The 22128-nt window shown below is 34.4% G+C and overlaps 1 protein-coding gene across 1 annotated transcript; it reads right to left on the reverse strand.

Moving 5' to 3' along the window:
- Positions 1-10624: 10624 nt before the first annotated feature.
- On the reverse strand, positions 10625-16881 carry LOC128236735 (uncharacterized). The gene is made up of 2 exons (XM_052951820.1): positions 16417-16881; positions 10625-13525 (listed from the first exon to the last, which is right to left on the reverse strand). The coding sequence occupies exon 2, from the start codon at positions 12703-12705 to the stop codon at positions 11440-11442; it is 1266 nt and encodes a 421-aa protein (XP_052807780.1). The 5' UTR covers positions 12706-13525; positions 16417-16881; the 3' UTR covers positions 10625-11439.
- Positions 16882-22128: the final 5247 nt, after the last annotated feature.

The raw sequence follows: 22128 nt of genomic DNA on the forward strand, positions 1-22128 counted from the left end.
TATTATGCAGCTAGAGTCATCCTTTCAAGTTTTCAAACGCAGTCCACTTAAAAGTGTCATCTTACCATCCAGTGAATTATGCGTATACAGAATATGCAATAAGAGTGACCCGACCAGATTTTCAAGCGAAGTCAACTTATTTGGGTCCTCATATCAACGACTGTATGACAAAACATTGTCAGATTATGAATTTTACTTAACATCGTTCGATCTGTAATTTCACTTAACTTTTCATTGAAGAGATAATTGCTCGATCAATCAACATGGTCCAAACTGACCAGTAAAGAATTTATACGATTCTTATATATGTTTTAGAACATATCAATAAATTTAATTCGAAAAAGTGATTTCACAATCTTGCATGGATAAGATTGCCCCAATATTGCAATAAGATAACGGTAGGGGTAACAGTCTTTTAAGCAGAGGACGGAACGCGAACAGAAACGACTAAACGGGGATAGACAAGAGCTGTAATTGATAACTCTGACTGAAATAGATACGACATAAAATATAATTTTACCGCTCCTCTAATGACATTAATTGCGAGCGAGACGAATTTTAATATCTTTGAGCTTAAAAGAAGAAGATTTGTAACTATAACTAGATGTCCAGAGGGGCTTTATTTTAGACAGACATATGGTGTAGGAGAAGTGAGCTGGGAAAGCGTTACATTTTCTTATTTGATCCCTTGGAGGGAATTACTACAAAATCCTATAGTACTGTATTGTCATGTTCTATACGCCCATAGTTTATTTGCGTCTTTCAACATTATATTTAATCAAAACCATTGTATTTATAGCAATTACCTGAAATAAGATATGCAATATTCATTTATTAATCGGAAGTAGTACATTCATTATTGTGATTACAACACAATGTCCCTAAATAACCAATGACGTCTTGAAAAGAACTGTACCCAAAGTCCTTTTCAACGCCGTAATTAGATAACTGAGTATTCCAGTTATGGCTTCAAAGCAAATCATTATTTCCTTCTAAGCTGTAATTTCAGAAACGGTCGGAGTGTTTACAATTATAGGCGTGTGCGAGGATAAAAGGAGAATAATCGTGGTGTTCGTGAAAACGATATCGATATATAACTAGAACGTGAGTAGAGATTCACCTAAAATTATGTATTATTGTGGTCGCTTAATAAGAATGTTAGCAATATGTTTCCATGTGAGAAGTGCTATGAGTATTTATATCCTCAACGATATTTCAGGAAGGAAATCAAACATTGAAACTTGAAGAAGGAGATATTTAATTCAATTGATATCTATAGAAGCTTTAATAATTAATTCAAAAAGGTGATACCTGTAAGATGTTGTTGAGTACTTAACTTAACACTTAACAAATACCTGATTCACCTTTTTTATGTAAGGACATAAAGGCCATTTTAAAACAACTTCGTCACAAATTTGCGACGTAACGTAACGTGTCGCTTTGGCTTACTTTCATATGTTGACGTATTTTTTTATCAAGCATCATTCATGAAAAAGATGTGAATGTATATGCAATACTTCTGGAGCTACATGCACCACAATATATATTTCCGTCCATTTTTCACCATACTTTTGCACGATAAATTTATATGACAGGAACAATTACTGACCAACATTTCGCACAATGATGAAAGCATAACATGTATTCAACGAGATACAAGACGCCACAGGACAGTTCACACACTGCGGACACTTACCAACTAACTTATCCTTCTTAAAGGTGAAATAATTTAGAGGTACATTTATCACAAGATTATTAAGACTAATTTTACTAAGTCAAGGCTACATATGATTGCAATATCGCTCCTAATATTCAAACAGCGACGTGTTGTATGACAGGATGAATTTATTCACTTATTGAGAATATTCAACTTATATAGCTTAAATTGCTTAAAAATGTAAATGTTTATATCATAAACAAATCGGTGCATTCACATGTGTTTTAAGATATACGTAGCGTGCATCGTTCTTTGTGGCTGAGTTGGTCAAGTATCAAAGAATGAATGCGCCGAAATTCTTTGAGTTGCCCATTTCTAAAGAGGCATTGATATTATGACGCCTTTGAGAGATTATGAGAATATTTCGACTGCAGTCATAGCTCAATTTGTCTGGATTACCGGAATCAAGACATTGTACTTTCCTGGCGTGTACAACGTCTCTAACAGGACTGAACAACATTTGCTGTATAAAGTGTGGTTTAAATTTTTACAGTCATCATATCCAGTTCGATCATGTCTTTGTTATTTGAAATGAAACCACACAATATCATGGTCTAAACTAAACCTTATCTCAATTTAATATTGCAGAATGTTTAGCCAAAAAATATAAGATTATATTAAAGCTGGCAACTTACGTTGGCAAACGGTTTCATCTTATAACTCATCGCAGCACATACACCGCAAACGGAGAACCAAATCGCAGACGCAAGCAGCAAGCAAATTATCTGAACGCAGGGCAGATGTTTCATTCAGACAGCATATTATATTCACATTGACACGCACTATGCGAAAACACTTATGATCAATTATAGCATGTTTACTTCGTATCGGGCATTTTTGTATTCCTGCTTTTGAAACTCAAATCCTTCTTGCAGTAATTTGACCAGGAGAATAATGAATCAATGGTGTGTGTTTTTCAAGTTCGTCTTCTCGTTTTGTCAATTATGTCATTGCATTTTTGAGTGCTTCTGTGTCATCTTCTATTGATATTGTTTGGCGTGGCTATAATTATTTCTTATAACAACCTATACAAAGCAAGTATAATCAAAGGATGCTTTTACGAATAAACTACCTACTAGGTATACGATATTTTGGAAGAACGGTTCGTCTTCAAAGAGATGAATAACGTCTCTGCAACACTAAGACCTGTAGGATGATCCCATACTTTCTCAAAGCCTCGGGCTATTTAGGGCCTTAACTGATTAGAACAAAGCTGTTTACAAAGTGAAATCATGTCGCATTGTAAGTTTCAGAACTTTTATTGAGTAAAAAAATGCAAGGATAAGACATCAGTGACAATAGGAACAGATATGTTAGTTAATTGAGTGTCACCCATGCAAGGCTGCGGATACATTGCATCAATCTTAATGAACACTTGTTCTCTAAAAACATTATCAATAGCCCAAAGTGTCAATGTGGTGAAATTGAGGACACCTACCATTTCTTCTTCACTTGTCCCCTCAATCATGCACAAAGGCACAGCTATTTGACAAACTGTTTGCTTTTAGGCCTATGTCACCTTAAGATAAATTAGAAAAACTTGATTCTACTACTGACCTGACCTATGTATGCCCTCCCGTCGTCCTGTTTTATTACGTTTCTCTCTCGTTTGCGTATTTCATGCCTGCAACGCATATTGCCACCTTTTACCTCATACCATTGTCATTAACCTTTTATCCTACCCATCAAAATATAACGGTAACAAAAAAAAATATAAATTATATACAACAATTACCTAATTACAAAACGCTTGAAAGAATGGCAGAAGCTAGGCACAGTATGAGCTCATTAGGTTCCTTCTCAATTATATCGAGACTTATTTTGTTTGTGCAAATATCACTTATTTACCTTTCATATATAATTAACCTCACAAAGCCCTTTTTTATTGAGTTTTTTCTTACTTTGTGCATTGTTATAACGTTCTTTTAAGATAGATATTGTTTAAACTAAATGCATAAATGTTGTGTCCGTGTTCCTGTTAAATATACCAAAGCTGATTTGTCTGGTTGATGTGTCTTGATATTCTAAAGCGGACGGTCAACATAATTATTTCGTTTACCCTTTGTTATTTTCTCAATTATTCTCTGCTTCACTTTTTATTTTTTCTTCAATGTGTATGAAATTTCTGTCATCATATCTGGAGCTCGACCTAATTAATGTTTCACTGCAATGTACACGGCTTGTAGTAAAAGGTAGATGGTAAGTCAGCTGAAAGCAGATATCTGTATATCCGTTGGAGTTTTAAAACGTCGAGAGTAATAATAGCATTGAAAGCGTCAGCGTCGTGTTAAAGCTTTAACCATGGTCATAACTCACAAAAGCTTCAAGATACATTTGGATATCAAATATGCTTATTGTTTTGCATTTGATTCAACTGTGAATAATTTAGTTGTTTACTGTTCGATCACTCATGGCACTTTCACTCACTGATGATTGATGTTGTTTTCGGGGAAAATATGCACTAACAAACACTTGTTTTGTATTGTATTTCAGAAAAAAAACTCATAAACCGCTAATTCTTCGATATTGATGATTACCAGAATGTTCATGCTATAATGCTCCCTGTTGATTGGGTTTATAAAGCTGAGAGAATTTCTTAATTATTTTAAGAGGTTATGATAAATCGATAGAAACAAATTTAGTATAGGCTGTGATTTGTTTTTATTATTTGCTGGTCTCGATGTTCAACTGCAATATGTGACATAGTTTAGGGGTTTCGACGGTTATGTGATTCAATAATTATTGGGAACAACAAAGAGTTACTATATCTATATAGAGTTCTAGTTGAGTTAATTGGTTGTTCTCGAGTGTTCTCGAATAAAGCCAGGCCATTTACTCGCAATTTGAACAAAATGATCAAACGCTTTTTCCATTTGTTAAAGAAACAAATTGAAGAAGAAATTTAGTAATAATACACAGATAAACTCTTTTTTTTGAAAACAGATAACGCAGAAAAAGTTCGACTGAGGATTCTATGCCAGTGAAACGTTTTTTGTTTTTGTTTTTTTTAATAACACGCCAGATCTCAGTAGTAATCAGAAGCCGAAGTGCGTGTGTATAATTTCAATTGCTTGAGTTTAGGGTTCAGTAATCAATTTCTTACGTCCCTTTTCGGCTGGAAAAATTTTTTTTTGCAACTAAGCCGCTATATGTTCATCTTCTTTTATTCTACCTTCCATACCATCGCTTATTTTATTTCAAATATACTTTTCAACTTTTCAAGTTAAGACCGATGCATTTTAAAATAAACCTGATCCTTTCTGACCCCAAACCTCGAACGATTTGGATGACTGGTATGTCGGAATGTTTGGGTAAGGGATACCTTTCAAAATAGTTCAGTAACATCGATCTTAACATGGTTTATATTTTTTGAAATATGTTCTAGCTTTTTGATAGGTTAAAGAGATTACGAAGCGAAGATTTCTCTGGAGTTCTCTTTCGTTTGTGAATAGCGTTTCTTCCAAGGTGATATTGTGCTTATTTGAGAAGATTAAGTAATGGTCATTGTTTTCCGACATAAAAGAATTAAACATACATTTATAGATACAAGAATGAGCGAAATACATTAAAACACAAGATGTTCCATCGTGATACATCAATGATGTTATTCCTTAAATAATACAACGTTATCGTACTATAAAGAAAGATTATTTAAAATGTACGCCAGACATTTCAATATCTAATTTGAAAAACTGTCAAGCAATAACAAAAAGGAAACCAAAGTACATAGAAAACATCCAACTCATCGGGGTAATTAGACTACGTAAATTCACAGCAGACAGCAATATGAAATAGGCCAGCGTACGTACTATTAGATGGTTTTAAGCTTGTTCGAAGTAATTCCTGAAACGCACGATGTTCTGAAAGGTTTAACCGACGGTAACATTTTTGCACTCCTAAAAACTAATTATGTTTTTGGCTGCTTTTAATTTCTTATTAGTATGGTATAACATTCTTTGTCGCTTGTAATATCGCGTTTTCGCAATCGTACTATCTCGTTTTCAACATCGTACTTTCGCGTTTTCACGATCGTAATATCGTGATTTCGCGTTTTTATCATCGTAATATCGTACTGTCGCGTTTTCATCATCGTACTACTGCGTTTTCATTATCGTACTGTCGTGTTTTCACCATCGTACTATCGCATTTTCGCAATCGTACTATCTCGTTTTCATCATCGTACTTTGTGTTTTCATCATCGTAGTTTCGCGTTTTCGTCATCGTACTGTCGTGTTTTGATCATCGTACTATCGTGTTTTTACCATCGAACTATCGCGTTTTCATCAGCGTACTGGCGTGTTTTCATCATCATACTATCGCGTTTTTATCATCGTACTCTCGTGTTTTAATTATCGTACAATTGAGTTTTCAACAAAGTACTATCGCGTTTTTATCATCGTACTATCGTGTTTTTATCATCGTACTATCGTGTTTCCGGAGTACCCAGAGGAAACCAACTTGGCCTACTTGGTGACCACACATTAAACTCACATGCGCCGGGCTGGTAATCGAACCGGGGTTGCCTAGGTGAGAAGCGGGGGCACTAACCAATACGCTAACCGGACAACCTTGAATATAGGATAAACAATTGAATAACAACGCTTATTCTGTCAGATTGACGAAAATGTAGCACAGGACTGAACATGATGCACACTAATAGATTAAATATGACTAAGGCCATGAGTGGATTTTGTGGTACGTGTTGGTTGAGGTTTTCTCTCTGTGATTAGTGATACTGGGCTCCTTTCTGGTGCACTATTTAGTGTTTGAATGCAGATGATATATTATGGTTGCTGAAGTTTAGGCAATTGCCCCTGTTAATGTTCCCCGTCGGAGTGACCCTCGTTTGCGGTTTAAATAAGCCATCCAACATTAGGATGTATGATTTGTAAGTGCTCTTTAAATAGCATCATTTGGTTAATTAAGATGTTTAATCTATATTGATTAACTATTATATTTATTGCATGAATAACATTTTTGTATGAAACCATTATGATGTCTCTATAATTATATGATATATTAAAGGGAGGTAATCAAAGATAATATTCAACTTTAGCATATGGTAATTTCAAAATGAATCTTTAATTGTTTTGTATTAATGGTGGATGGATTACCCTTATAACATTTGAACGACTTGGCTTAGAGTCTCATATCGATGTTGAGGTCATTAGATCAAAGATGGCTCCTGACCGGCTAAACACACAATGCACGGGTTTCTTTTTTCGATAATGGGTCAGGTGCATTATCATAAATACAATTTACATTGTTATATAATGATAAGTTTTACCAAATTCAAATATAAATTAAACGGCACACTCGGAAGAAATAACAGTCATTTTACATTAACAGGAGTTTTCATTGTTATGCATATGAACAAACTTATCTCATAATTGTTTACGCTCTTTTACCAAACTTACGCGCCGGTACACTAAAACAATAGAAAACCGATACCATTTTTACGCGTACAATGACTCATTCTATGTTAACGATTATTAAAACATATGTTGAATTTACTTGAAGCATAAGGCGATAATGTCAATTAACCAATCACGATACAGTTTTGTTTTGTTTCGCTTTTCAATAATGACTACTTAGTCAGTGTTGTCAAATTTACTTGTGCTTGTGTTAGTACGGTTCGTGTAAAACTACAATCCACTTTCGCGTTTTGTGCAATACCAAATACCAATTGCGCTATATGATAAACGATGAGGGGGCACATGAGGATGTGTATGCGATTGATGCAGTAACTTAAATAAAGTGATTTTGATCAAATTTCTGTGAATCTTCTATACCGTATCTGTAACATCCATCGGAATTATTAATAGAAACACAGTTTGTCCCTGTAATTTCATTGTATTTAATCATATTAATGATACTTCATCCCACTTAGATCTCTGTTGCTTTTCGATCTATAAAGCACTTAAATGATGGAGCTGAATATTTCACATAAGGTCGATCAATAAAATAATTCCGATCGCTTCCGATATTGATGGTACCATATTTGAAAAAGAATGTTAACATTAGAGAAAGTTTCGCAGGCACAATTTACATCTTTTGTTATTCAAAGCGCAGAGTGCTTATTAGCTTAGCGTCTATATTTCGTGTTCGATGAGAAACATTATCGGCTCTTTAGCACTGTGTTAATGGTTAAGGTATTAATGTTCATAGCTCGTCTGAAAAAGGTACCGATTTTCAGAGACGTATACGATAACATTAAAACACTAAAGGTATGATTCAAATGAAACTTTGTACACGTCTTGGATAATTACCTTGATGCCGTCGGCGAATATTAACACAGTATAAAACATCACGCATCGGTTACTTCCCTTAAGAAATAACACTAAAACTGTGTAGGTGAATTAAAATTGATTATATGTCAGCTATCACGAAAGTTTTTCCCAACATAAGTCAAGTTGGCCATTAAAATAAATGAGCGGTCACACAAATATTTCCGCAGAACGGTATATCAATTCGGTGTTGCCTTACTGCTTGCATATAGCTGCATATGACACTTCCCGTTGTTAAGAGATATTAGGTCATTTACAATTCACCACATATAAGATAGCATCATGTTCATCCATACTGATTATATTCTCTTCGGTTGATTTTAAATGAGAAATTTAACAACTAAAACCGAAGATTTCGTAAATGCAGGTTCTCCTCTGAAATGAAACCGAAGTCGAATGTATACGTTCTCTTATAATTGTTTGAGTGCTTATCCAACTTTCACTTCAAACATTTTCATAAAACTTAATGCCTATCTTTTAAAAGAGACTTTTAAACGTTATCATGTCATATAAGATTTGTTTTCATAGTGTTTTTGTCGTTCACGTTTGCATGTTAAACTTTATGTTTCACTCATGCTGTGCAGGGAAGACATATTGCATTTAGCGCTATTTTCGTCCGTCCGTCCGTCTGTCTGTCACACTGTCGTCTACGCTTCGAATCTCATAAACCCCATTAAGGATTTTCAATTAACTGAGGACAAATGTTCATCAGATGGATATGACGCTCAGAACCCACATAGCAGATTCAAAGTAACCGTTAACGGTCAAAGGTTCGTATTTTATTCTTGTCTGCTCGATGTCTATAAAGCCCCTTGATGGGTTTCCATGAAACCTTGGTTACAAATTAACAACATTTACATGGCATGCAGGATCCATATTCAATGCGTAGAGGTTAAATGCCTAGGTCGCAGTTCAAGGTAAAACTATTTTTATGGAATTTTATGAGTAAAACATTTATATTTAATCGAGACAACGATATGTCAACTTAATGTAAAGGTCACAGTTCAAGGTAAAGTGATGTGTGCATCCTATTATGCCTGTCTCTACTACATTTGATTTGTTAACATGATAAAATGGATTAAATATTCACCACGTCTAGACTAAGTGCAGAACTCAACTCACATTCCAGGCGTGCGGGCTCAAGGTCAAGGTCAAAAGTTAAGGAAAACGGTTTGGACCTTAGATTTTGTGTGCTTGGCGTTTCTTTAAAACCCATTGAATGATATCAATGGGTGTTAACAATATGCATTGTTCCCCAAAATTGGTTGGGTATTTTAGAAAGTTTTAGAGCCATAAATAACTCACCATTTTCCTTTGATACCACAATATTATACGAAAGCGTGTAAACGGCACAGACGAATAGGTTGAAGGTAAACACCACATCATATCGTACTATGACGCTAGTAGGTAACAATGCCTTAGCGGGTAGCCCGCTGAAGCTCACTATTTATCGTTTAGGAAATAACAATGGGGCAAAATTTAATGGATTAATGGACAAAAATTGATGAAACGAGTCTTTGCCAAGTTTTTAAATAAGTTTATACAATTTGAAACGAAATAAAAACGAATTTAAGATAACATTGATAACTTAACTCATTCAGGGTCGAAATTAGGGCCAAAGTTTCTTTAATACACTTATATTTTCATAGTGCGAAGTTTTTGCATTGTGTGTTATAAGGATGCTACATCCACAGAAAGGAAAATAGCCCGACACAAAGAAACAACAAATCAGGTCTCAATTATCAACCGATTTTCGAAGGATTTACTTAAAACGACAAAAAAAACCATATTTCAATCCATTCAAATCAAGTAAATCAATAAAAGAGCAATGCCATAACTGTGTGACGTCATTAGTAATCACGCGAGTGTGTACATGTCATTTGGCGGTTGAAATTTAAAAAGAACATGAGTCAGCGTCACAGTCGTTTTCAATAGTGGGAATTCGCTTTGCAGCTGGTCGATAACAGCATGGATTTTGATGAATGTGCACAAGAACATTACCTCCGTAATTTGGAGCACCATAAATGTTGTAAAATCAACCAGAAATGTGAGATTTGATGTGGAATCAGTGACTGTAACATTGTGTGAACTTCAGTGTCGAGTATTGTGAGAATCGAATGCGCTTTCTAGCTATCTACTTAATTGTTAAGTGATTGTACTTAAAACAGCTATATTATACTACTTCGAATTCTTTAAATCAGCCGTTCAACCGGAATTATAATTGGAAATAATGTTAGTGCTTGTATTTGAGGTGCCTTTTATCTTGATTATGATATTTCATCCTACTTCAATAGCCATTGCATGTCCGTTATATGAGATACTAGCGTTATTGAGATTAATGTTTCTCAGAAGACGAATCAATAAATTTTCTTTCCGGCTGAGTGTTATATTAACGATAAGGTATTTTAAAGGAAGTAAAACAAAAGGTGCACGCACATTTAACATCAATTGTAAGGCTAAGGACAGCGTATGTTTTCATCGAAGGCTGCATTTTGTGATTGAAAGGAAAAAAATGATCAGTAATTTTCTTCTGTTAGGTATTGACGATTTTTCGTACAAAACCGAAGACGTTGGCCAAAACTCAAACTCAAAGGGGTTTAAAATTAATACAACATAAAAGTAAAAGGAATGTATTTATTTAACAAAACACTTATAAAATGTACTCGGAAATATATGGTGTAGTGGTTTGTAAAACTGCATACAACGTACAAAAATATTTTCCAACATTGCATTATGTTATATAAGTTAAAATCGAAGCAAGTTAATGATGTTTTGCTGGAAGTGTACGAGGCAAATTATTTTCGTGTTAAAGGTTGTCCAAATAAAATAATTTAGACATAGAAATAAATATGTTATTTTTTATAAAACTAAGTTCTATGCAATGTTAAAGTATCAAGCTTTATGAAACTTATTTTCGTTGGCAAACATATTTAAAACAATGAAAACGCACGCTAAATACGGGATAACATGCCGGACTTAAACTACCTGAAATTTCAAATACTTTCCTAGTATTTGAATTCATTAAACTATGATAATTTACTGAATGTTTATAGTATCATCTAATTTGATTATGACCTTTAAAATGTTTAGTTTGCTTTCATTATTAAGTCCTTGAGAATTCTGTTTTTTTACCCTATCAAACTATATGTAATTGCCAAGTGGTTTCCTTATAATATTAATGACAGAAATTGTTATTTGTAAGTCTATTAAGGAGTTGTTGAATAGATACAGTTACTAAAGCTATGTGTTGAAAAATATATTGTATTCAATTAGTAAAACCATTGCAACTTTTACAAATATTGTATCTGGTCATGACCAATACTAAAACTGTTTGTTTGCACTTAGATTCATATGGTCATTTACAATAAAATGTGGATGCCTATAACATATCATGTGTACGTCATGACACACTATGTCTCCTTTACTGCATCACTATTAAACTGTGTGCTCGTCAAACGAAACACTTTCAGGCAGTGCTATCATTCTTTTCGTTGATGTCATTTCTATCGTTTTGCCAGAAACATTAGATTTTGGCACTCCACCCGAAGCACCGTACTTACTCATATCGGCATCATCAAAGTCAATATCAGTTATCAGCAAACGTTTAACAGCTGTAGTTGGTGTAGTTGCTGACGCTTCTGCAGATATGTTAGACTTTGAAGACGTTTTCGATGATGAAACTTCTAGAATCTCGTCGATGAAAGTAAAAGACTGAGCGGGTGGTGAGCTTACATTTCGTTCAGGGTTTGCAATATCTGACCGTGTTGGTGGATAGTCCTTTAACGACACCGAACGAGTGAAGGGTGTATTGGGCGTATGCGCATAGTCTGTAGGGTAGAGAGTTTCTTCTGGTGTTGAGTCCTGTCTCATAAACGGCGATCTTTTCGGATCTTTCGCTAAAGGTGAACATGGTTGATTAAAAAAGCAAACACTACCATCTGCTTGTATAGAGTATGCGCGGAACTGTCGAGTATGATGATGGGGTTGTGAGCAGTTTATCCGTCCCAATGAATTTCTGTGTTGACTGTTAGCCTGGCCGTGAGGATGCACATGGCAACGACATTGGCCGTTTTGTATCGCTGATTTGTCAGGCTTTACAGTTCGCGTTGACCGCGTAGGATCATGCAGAGGAACTTCGTAGAAAGCTTCGTCGTCATATTCAGACACAAAGTCGTCGTCATTGCCATGTGTGACAGTTTCACTAAACTCGAACTGATCATCATGGTACATCGATGAAATTGTGTCATATCTGGTTGAGCTTTTCGATTTCTTACCTCTGTATCGAAGAGGAACTTTGCACCTTGATAATAAGACGATAAGTACAATAACTGAAAGGGCCAACACAGCCCCTATGCTGCTTCCAACTGAAACAGGCAGTTGCCAGTTTGTTGTTGAGGCATCCGTACATTCCCGATAATCCGTTGTATTGCTTCTGTACACAACAAGGCATACTTTATAGTATGTGTCTGCTACTAAATTACCTACTTCGTATTCACGTTCTTTTGAGTGAAGCAATGGTCCGTATTGTATATATTTGCTTGCAACCATTTGATAATGCACCTGAAATTGCTGCACTAGAGGTATGTTTGCCGCTCTCAGTTTCCAACCCACTTGAATTGACGAGGATGTAGATGATAAAACATCAAATGTTTCCACGAAGCTGTCTTCGAACAAAGTTGACGTTTCCATGTTCAATACCATTTGTCTGCTTGCAGTGGTGTAAAGAAAACCTTAGGTAAATATCTAAAAGCGACTCAATTATTAATCAACTGAGCAGTAACACATTCTAGAGTTTTTAATGTTACGGATAATCGTTCGATTTTCAAATTGTAGACAGTATATTTACAAATGATGTAATTATCCTTTTCGTTGAATTATCAGGGCAAAATATTCTCCGTCGTACTTCATACACAATTATTTCAAAAAGTTATTCAAGTCTAGTTCTTTGGGATATTTTTAGTCTTCAAACATACATATACGAAACTGCAATTACTTGTGACAAGCAAAATTCAGCCACGACATATTCTTCCTTTGATGTGCTGTCGTAAACTGTGTTAAATTTGAATCAAGCAAATAGGAATATTCCAAGGAAATATCCGATGTAGCGCGTAATCTTCTGTGAACTGACAACTAATATATGTTTCTGTAGTACTACAAAGACGTTTTCTTTTTTCATCACTCGAATGAATTGTACATGTGGCTTTGTTTGGTAATGTTTGTACTTGCTTTCCTAAGCTTTCCGACGTCTTTTGCCTCAAAATAATTAACGGTTATCCCTATTATCAGCGCCCGTTTTTAACATGTTTTTATCATGTATCGCCGAGGTTGATCTGTACTTTCTAAATGACAACAAGGGGAGGAACGGTTATGATTTATTTTCTTTCCCGTAATTCAGAAGTTTCAGGTCATCTGTAATTCACTACAAGGAAAATATCGTCAAGTCCTTTTACAAGGAAGATATCGTCAAGTCCTTTTAAACAGATAAACGAGTTGATGTCGTTTTCACTTTCCTTGCGGTAATCTGAAAATAAAAAAGAGACAGGTTGAATTTTCATTTAGAAATGAGGTCTTTGTAGTGCATGCTCTCCTCAACTATAACCTGTGAAAATGAAGAACAGCAAGAGCAGGAATATTTTGTTTATATTTAAATATAAGCGTATAGCCCATATAGTGCATGTGTTTGATATTTCTACAGGATTATAAAAAGAAACAACTGGCACAACAATTTTCAGGAATGGTAATTTTGCCTATGCAAAATATTTTTGGATACGTTTCAGTTAAAAGCATAACTTAAACACAATAATTGCGAAACGTCTCATATATTCGTATATGGCTAATTATATCGTGTAATAAATCAAAACTATTTTACCCATACATTTATTACAAACGCAATACTTCGATGGACGATATCATATAATGTGTAATAAATCAAACGTATACACGTGGAAAATACGATTCTAGAATACTTTCCTAACGACATATGCTCGATGGTTTCGTTTGCTCATGAGGAGGCTTAGCTGCAATATATGATTAGGAAACTCTTTAACTTTCATAGGTAAGAATGTACACACACATTTCTTGAGAATAGCAATACACTTTGTCTACAAAAACTTCACTATTTTAAAATTACATTTTAATTTCAATTAAACATAAGTTAATGGAGAAATTCGATTGACGAATACTCTTTTTTGTCCGATAATGATATTTCACTCATTGCATGTCTGATATAATATAATGCTTGCTTTTAAGATAATTTCAATTCATAAGTTGTGTTAAGATCGTACACGTTATTTTGTCTCCTCCTTTCATTTGCAATCATGTTGAAACACCTTATCAATATGTCGTCATTTTCACATTCATTTATCTTGACAACCTTAAATATTTGCTTGTTTGCAAATACCTTTTTTCTCTTTTTTTAAGCATTCTTTACAAATGCATATAATATGTCATTGTATTATCATTCTGTTTGCAAATTTATATCTGATCATTTGTTTATTTGCACATGCTTTTATCATAACATCTTTTCTTTTATTTGTTAGCGCATGCATTTATTATGCTATTTATGTTTGTATCTCGATCAGAGGAAATAAAGAGTATATGGTTGCCTAAAGTCAACATCCGCATTATTAATAGTATAACTAATTACAACAAGTTATTTCATTAGCGAAAAATATTCGTATCCATTTTGATTCCTTTCATAACTTTTGAAAGCTACACCAAATGTCCATATTATATCTACTTTTATTCGAGATCAGTTCGATGATTTTTGGAGGCCTCGAACGTGCCAGTAATATTGTTTGATAAATGATACTCGTAAATCATGATATAATTATGTTATGAATGTAAAGGGTTAATATTTTTTATTTAGATGCTTAAAAAACCCTACTCCATCAAAAACATTAAGATAACTTGATGTTTTTTTTTACTCCAGGAAAGGTTATGAAAGTATTACTGAAAGTTTATTCTAAAAAGAGATTTCATCATTACTTCTTCAAATCTTCTAAAATTAATGTTTCTATTTCAATATCTAAGATGTTAAATACATGATAAAAATGTCGTCATAAACTTAGTATTTCTTTATTATCTTTGTCAACTCATCGAAAAACAGTACAACGGACTGAGCACCTAGCATGTTGGTAGAAATAACCTTTAATGTCATTAGATAGGGAAATATATTATTTAAATATTAAGTACTAGAAACCATAGAAAACTATCAGAGCTTTGTCATCATCTAGTATGTAATTGTTGTCGTCGTTAGCGGCGTCGTCGGAGTTCAAAAATGCAAAATTGGTCATAATTAAAATATCCCATTGCAATTTGATTCACATGTTGCAAGTGATATTACGCATATGTTCATTGACCTTTGACTTAACATAACTCGAGCGGTGACGTCGCTTTGAAACGCTTTTGCATATTTTATGGATTCTACAGCAGTAACTTGTTTGAATAAATTGTTTCATGTTTCATATTTTGTTTCAATTTGAAATTCATCTTTTCAAATTAGTTTACCGCAAAAACAACCGACACGATACAGATATTGCTGGTTGGTATCAAATACTTTTACTGCTTTAAATAGGTAAAAATTGTATCGCCATCTTGTCTGCCTATTCATTTGGAAGCTCAAAAATAACATTTTGAATGATACTATGTTCATGAATAGACTATTCTTAATATATTTGTTTCATTTTGTTAAACAGCTAAACGTAAAGCTCACTTAATCCACGTTTATATGCTTTCCATCTTATAATAAATTCCAAGGAAATACGAGGAACATAAAGCCCCTAATTTTCCGAACTAACAATTGCCTGTTACTGATAATCAATCAAAGAAATTCTATGTTTAACTGCAATTTATAAAGGGACTTCTTTAATATTCACAAACAATTAATGCATTGCACCGAATGTTTGTCTTAAGCTGTTTTGTAAGCTTATCTTCACGTCCAAATTGTTTGGACTCAATGAGTAATAACTATCTTAGACGATTGTGCCAAATCAGTTTACATCGGTTTATTAAAAACCTTAATCAAAGTCTGAAAAGATCCATCAATGCATTCATTTGTTTACATTAAAACCGCATTGTACTGGCAACTGATTTTTTGTGTTGTGATGTTTTTCTGCTAAAACAAAAAGGCTTTTTGAACGCGACTATACGGAAAGTGAACTTCCATAGATCATATTGCAGCGTAATTGCTTTTACTTCTGGTGCTGCTTTGGTATTTGCAAACGTTTTATCAAACAAAACTCATCTGCGGAAATATCATATGAACCTCCTTGACAACAAAGTCGTCACTGTTTTATGCAGAAAAGTTTTTATCTTATTTAACATTGTAAGGCTATTTGGTTGACATATTACTCTTTAAAATAAAGAGCGATGTCGAAACTGTGTTAAATATAAACGACAAAAAGTACTCACAATCAAATATCCACTTTCAGGAAGACTTATGACGTAATTTATCCACTTAAAACGGCGTGTTTCTTTTTTTTGAAAAGAACTTCTTGCAATGTAAAAAATCTAACAATGGTTCACATATCCGTTGCATTTATTATGCTATATTCCTCTCACGGCCAGTCATTAACTCCTATCTTTCTCATCGTTCCAAGATACTCCACCAAATGTTTCACACCAGTCACAATCTACTCCGTATATTGACTGCTCGTGATTCGATGAAAATCTATTTTGAGTAAGGCTGATATAACAGCGCTACCACGGCGGGAAAACTCTACAGCACTTCACAAACCGGTATTGATCTCAGTAGAATCCGCTTAGATAGAACATGCTTCCTCTTTATAAAAGAAGCAACACTGGATATTCCTGTAATATCGACAAAAACATGTGCCATTCTTAATAACTTTTTGTACAATTTGAACATCAGGGATCATGCAATCTAACTTGCTTTTATGTTTGCAGCCCATCTATTGTGATAAAAAAGGTGATGGTATTTCTTGAATTGCGGTGACATTTTGACAAATATGAATGCCATTAATTCTTTGCAGCTTGGCAAAAAAGTAGCGGTGCCTATTTGTCAGTGTCATTTCGTCCCTGATGCATGGCAAAAGACGCTTTGGTTTCGAGAGCAACCATCTAGGAAGATGTATTATAAACCACTACGTAGGCGTAATTTATACTACTCGTGTACGTAATTAACTTATCGTTACAACAGTCTTGTATTTCAGTGTGATTATGTATCTGATGCGTGGCAACATATGCGGTGGTCTCAAGAGCATCCATCTCCGACACTGCCATCTTAACCATTACTTCAGCGTCATACGTACTGCTCAATTACAAAATGTATCTAGAGTTACTAAAGTTGCAGTCTTTTTTAATGTCATTTTGTATATTTGCTGCATGGTAAAAGAGGCGATGGTTTGGAGATTACCAGTCACATAAACTGCAGTATAAACTACTACGTCGGTGTAATTCATACTGCTCAAGATGCAGTGTCTTTCTTCAAGGTCATTTTGTCACCAAAGATTGACAAAAGACGCGGTGGTCCCATCTAAGAAGTAAGATCATAAACCACTACGTCGCAGTAATTCATACCGCACGCACACTACCCCAAGAGGCGAACATTGTACAGACATTCAAATGCCCGGACACACTTAACCTCTTTACCTTGACGTGATCGCTTGCAAGGGGAACATTTTGGTGAGGATGGTGTCACGAAAGGCTTAGACACCGCACCACATATTTACCGGCATGTAAAGATAATAAGGTTATAGGTTTCATTTCCAGAAGCAGAAATTTTCTCGCGATCCCCAATAAGTACTAAACTTAATCATGCAGGCTTGCAGTTTTACAACTTGACATTCATGGCGTCATAATTGGGTTCCCTACCAGCAGAACAAATGTTTTAATCAGTCAGTTAAAACATTACGGCCCGGTTTTTCAAAACTCTCGTTAAGGAATTAACGTTAACTATCATCGTTAAATGTTACGCTGTCAACGTTAAAATTAATGTTAACTTTAACGTTGACAAAAATGAGTTGTTCAAACTTAACACTTACGCTGCCGGCGATAAAGTAGGCGTTAACTTAACGACTCCTCTAACTCTAAAGTCAACGTTAAATAGTCAGTTGACGTTAAAAATGGCTGACTCAGTTGGTGCTTTTCTCAACAACAGAAGAAAAGAGAGTATTAAATTATTTCTTTCGATCCAAATGAAAAATGATGACTTAGAATTGGGATGCCGCTACTGTTTTTATATCAATGAATCAACAGTACAGCTGCGTGCCCAAGACTTTCAACGTAAGACATAATGGTCAGAAGCAGTGTCAGTCCGGGAGCAAGCGTGTTTGGCTCTGAGGTGGTGAATTGATTAGATATGTCGTCTATACTGTCCCTGACATTTGATACTATCCTCTTAACTGGTCACTGCAAGTTGAATCACCAACCACCTGTCGAAATATTCGATACAATAAGCGCAGTGTTTTTAAGTACCTGTTTCTATGTTACCTACACGTTTATTTACAGTACTAACTGAACCAGTAATTGTAAACAGGCTATAAAATGAATATGGTTACCAAATAATTGCCGAATATTTGCCTGCATTAATGACACTGAGGTGAAATATCTCCATGATGACAGATTGGGCGTCCACAAATGCACTGTCCATGTGACAAGTGTGGTAGACCAACTCACTTTCCTATTTCCATATCGGTAGTTTACCATAAGTGGAGGAAGCCACTACAGGTTCAGTTTTAAATCCAATTTATTTAATTAAATAATATTTTCTTCCACTGTTTACATCATCTGAACGCTTGAAATTACGACACAGATAAGTCGGTAAATCAAAAACGGTCGGACGCCTCACCCCACTGATAAATCGCCTCTTTTCGAGGGTGAGAGTGGTCTAGTGGTATAGGTGTCCGCCTCTCACCCAAGAGGTTGTGGGTTCGATCCCCACCAGGGGTACTTTCTCATAGCTTCTCAAAAAAAGGACACAGTAATGGTTTCTGCCCAGGAAACGGACTCGAGAGTGATTCTATAAGCTATCAGCTTTCGTCACAATCGAGCTAAAAAAAATTAGTATAAACCAAATCGCCTCTTTTATGGATCAACCTGTTTCACTTCAATTAACAGGTTAACTGTTTATCTCACAATACAAATAAGCTTAAATATTGCATTACAATCACCAGTTTTGAAAAGCATAATTGTGAAAATTCAACACTAAAGTATTGCAAAATTGAATTTGAGGAGGTTCCAGTTAAAATTCTCCATACCTGTTTAAAGCCTAATATTTTCCATTTCTGTTGTGATCCGGTGATCCCCAATTTTATATCATGTTCTGTTTATATAAGTAAAGCATGTTTGTGCTCCAATGCAGACATATTTTACAAATTAAGTTTTTAAAGCTGCCCTTTGTGGCATAAATATTGCACATGGGTGCACAAGTTTGGTCTTAAGCACTGTATATCCCCTGTTTGGTCTATATAATCGAACACTATTTAAGTGTTTATGCTTATCACGCAGATTGAATTAAAGCATCAATCCACTTTACATTTGATAAGTGGATATAGAGTTAACATGATTCTTATACTAGTAGTAATATATATTTTTTTCAAAAATTGAACGGTATTAAAAAAGCTCAACTGATATCCTAGTTCAGGGCAAGTAATTCAGTAAACATGAATATTTAGTATAATGTAACCGCAAATCAAGTTTTTCGTAGTGGTTTAAACATGGCCTTGACATTCATGAAGAAAACAACAACGGAATTTTAGAAGTAGCTGTATAATTTTGGTATACATAGATATACATGTGTATATATATCATGTTTTAATTAATCTTGACTAAACCACAGACTAAACTTGAGCAAAGTGATAAAATGAATAATGAAAAACATCACTGCCTGTGACTAAGTTATGAAAGTTTAACATTTTAAGTGGATTAACCCTTCAAGTGGAAGGTGTAAGCTTAATTGTATTTTCACCACATCAGACTACAGAAATTGTAAAGGATTATGGAAATACAAACAGGAAGTGAGCCTAACGCTGATGTTAACGCCAACACGTAAGCGTTCCATCAGTGTTAGCTAACGCTTACGCCGATAGGTTTTTGAACAACAGGATAACGCTGATGTCGTTAGTTAACGTTAACGCTAACGAGAGTTTTGAACAACCGAGCCAATGTGTAGCATCTTAATGATTTAGATTGGCTAGCTAGCTCCGCCCTTGTAAATGAACGAATTATCTTTTACACAATATGTTCTTACTTTAAATTAAATGTAGTAGGGAAGGGTTTAGAAAGTGTTTTTTTTTAAATTTTAAAGGAATCGCATGTAATATAAATTATTGAATTAATTAGAGAAATACATTATCATATTGGCGGTTCCTTCTTAAATGAAATGGCATAGCATCTCCTGTTTGTAGCCATCAAATTCAATGTTCTTATTGCTTTATATTCAATTATAGCATTATGTAAAGGTATGCTTGTAAATACTGACAGTAAAATTGTAGAACACACAACATGAAAATTTCATTAAATAATAGTTGTTTAAAGATGCACTCTTACTCCAACATAAGATTTACCACAATTAATAATATTGTTTTATTATTCCAAAAAGGATGAATGAATGTCGAAAACAATGGTTCTAATGAAGGATCCCTTTGTTAATTAGCAAGAAATGTGCATAAAACACAGTATGTCTACCTTTGAGATTATAGTAGATCATAGTTAATCTTGTCATTCACCAATCATTTCAAATTTAAGCGATTTCAGCTATTAATACACGCTTACAATCTTGTTATCAGTTATAAATATTTTCCATAAATGCATTATTTAGTAAGTAGCTAAAGGTTTTTCAGTCAAAATATATGTTTGTTATACAGGTGTATGTATTGATATTGAATAAGAGTGTCACTTTAATATAACCTTGTAAAACGGTATTTTTGTACTTACCGATTGGAGCATATCATTCTGTTTATATTGCTAGATAGTGCTGAGCAAGATTCAGAAGAATGTTATTGATGAAGCGGAATTTTATCTCGTAAATTAATGAATTGATAGGTTATCCGTAAAATCAGTTCTGCAAATAGATCAGGAGATATAATGTTTGTTTTTGTTAGGAAAATATAGATTTTGGCAGAAATAACTTATAACAACATTGTGTGTTCAAAATAGTCTCATTACGTTAATCACATATGCGTTTAAATAGTTGCAATATTCATGAAAAAGATGTGGTTTGTTTTCATTGTACACAGGGCAAGGATAATTTTGAGAAAAAGACAGTGTTTGTCAAACGGAGGGTAACGGGATCTGTTAAAAAGTCCATGTCGTTCACTTTGTTGAAACGAAGATATTGTTCGGGTTCTATGGCGGCGTTACACACATTCAGCTGAAGAATTGCGCCGGCTAGACATCAGTGTTGTTAATCAAGAGGTCAAAGTTGATGATGATATTTAAAATGAATTAACCGATTTGCAGTTATGTATCAAAGCACAGATAGCGATGATATACAAAAGACGTCTAGTTCAAGCGAAGTTTTACAGAACACCTGGAAAGCATAGACATTTCTGAGGACTATGAAGCGATTTCCATGTTACATTATACTGAGCTTCAAAGTTTCAGGTTTTGAGAAAGATAATAAAGATGCACTCTTACTCAAAGAAAGTAGTACCACAATTAATAAAATTGTTTAAATTTACCGAAATGGATGAATACATATCAAAAACACTGCTTCTTATTCGGGATACCGTGTTTAATCTGGAGAAAGGTGCTGAAAACACTGCATTATCACCTCACGAAATTATATTCCTTCAAATTGCACGCAATCTTCCGATCTTGTTCGGAAAATTGCATAATGTATGTCAAACCGGTAGCGAAAGTAAAACGACTACACACCCGAAAAGTACAACGCAAAAAGAAAGACATTGAAACATCGCTAGGATCGTCGGTATTAAATATGTGTTATAGTTTTTTTTGTTTTCATGCAGTTTCAATAAAGAAGTAAGAATTCACGTTGTTAATTTGTGAATATTCGAGAGAGTGCAAGTGAGTTTCATTCGAACGAGTCCGAACAAGTCTCCAGTTCATGCATTACATATCTCTCTCTTGCGGTTTGTCAGTTAAGCAACATGTTTTAATTAATTGATGAACTCGACATTATCTTGTTTCATCCATATGGAT

Source organism: Mya arenaria, chromosome 1 (genome assembly GCF_026914265.1).
Source record: "Mya arenaria isolate MELC-2E11 chromosome 1, ASM2691426v1".
NCBI lineage: Eukaryota > Metazoa > Mollusca > Bivalvia > Myida > Myidae > Mya > Mya arenaria.

Bases quoted from the DNA above. Each gene is read 5' to 3' on its own strand.
- LOC128236735 (XM_052951820.1), bottom strand. From the start codon at position 12,705: ATGGTATTGAACATGGAAACGTCAACTTTGTTCGAAGACAGCTTCGTG.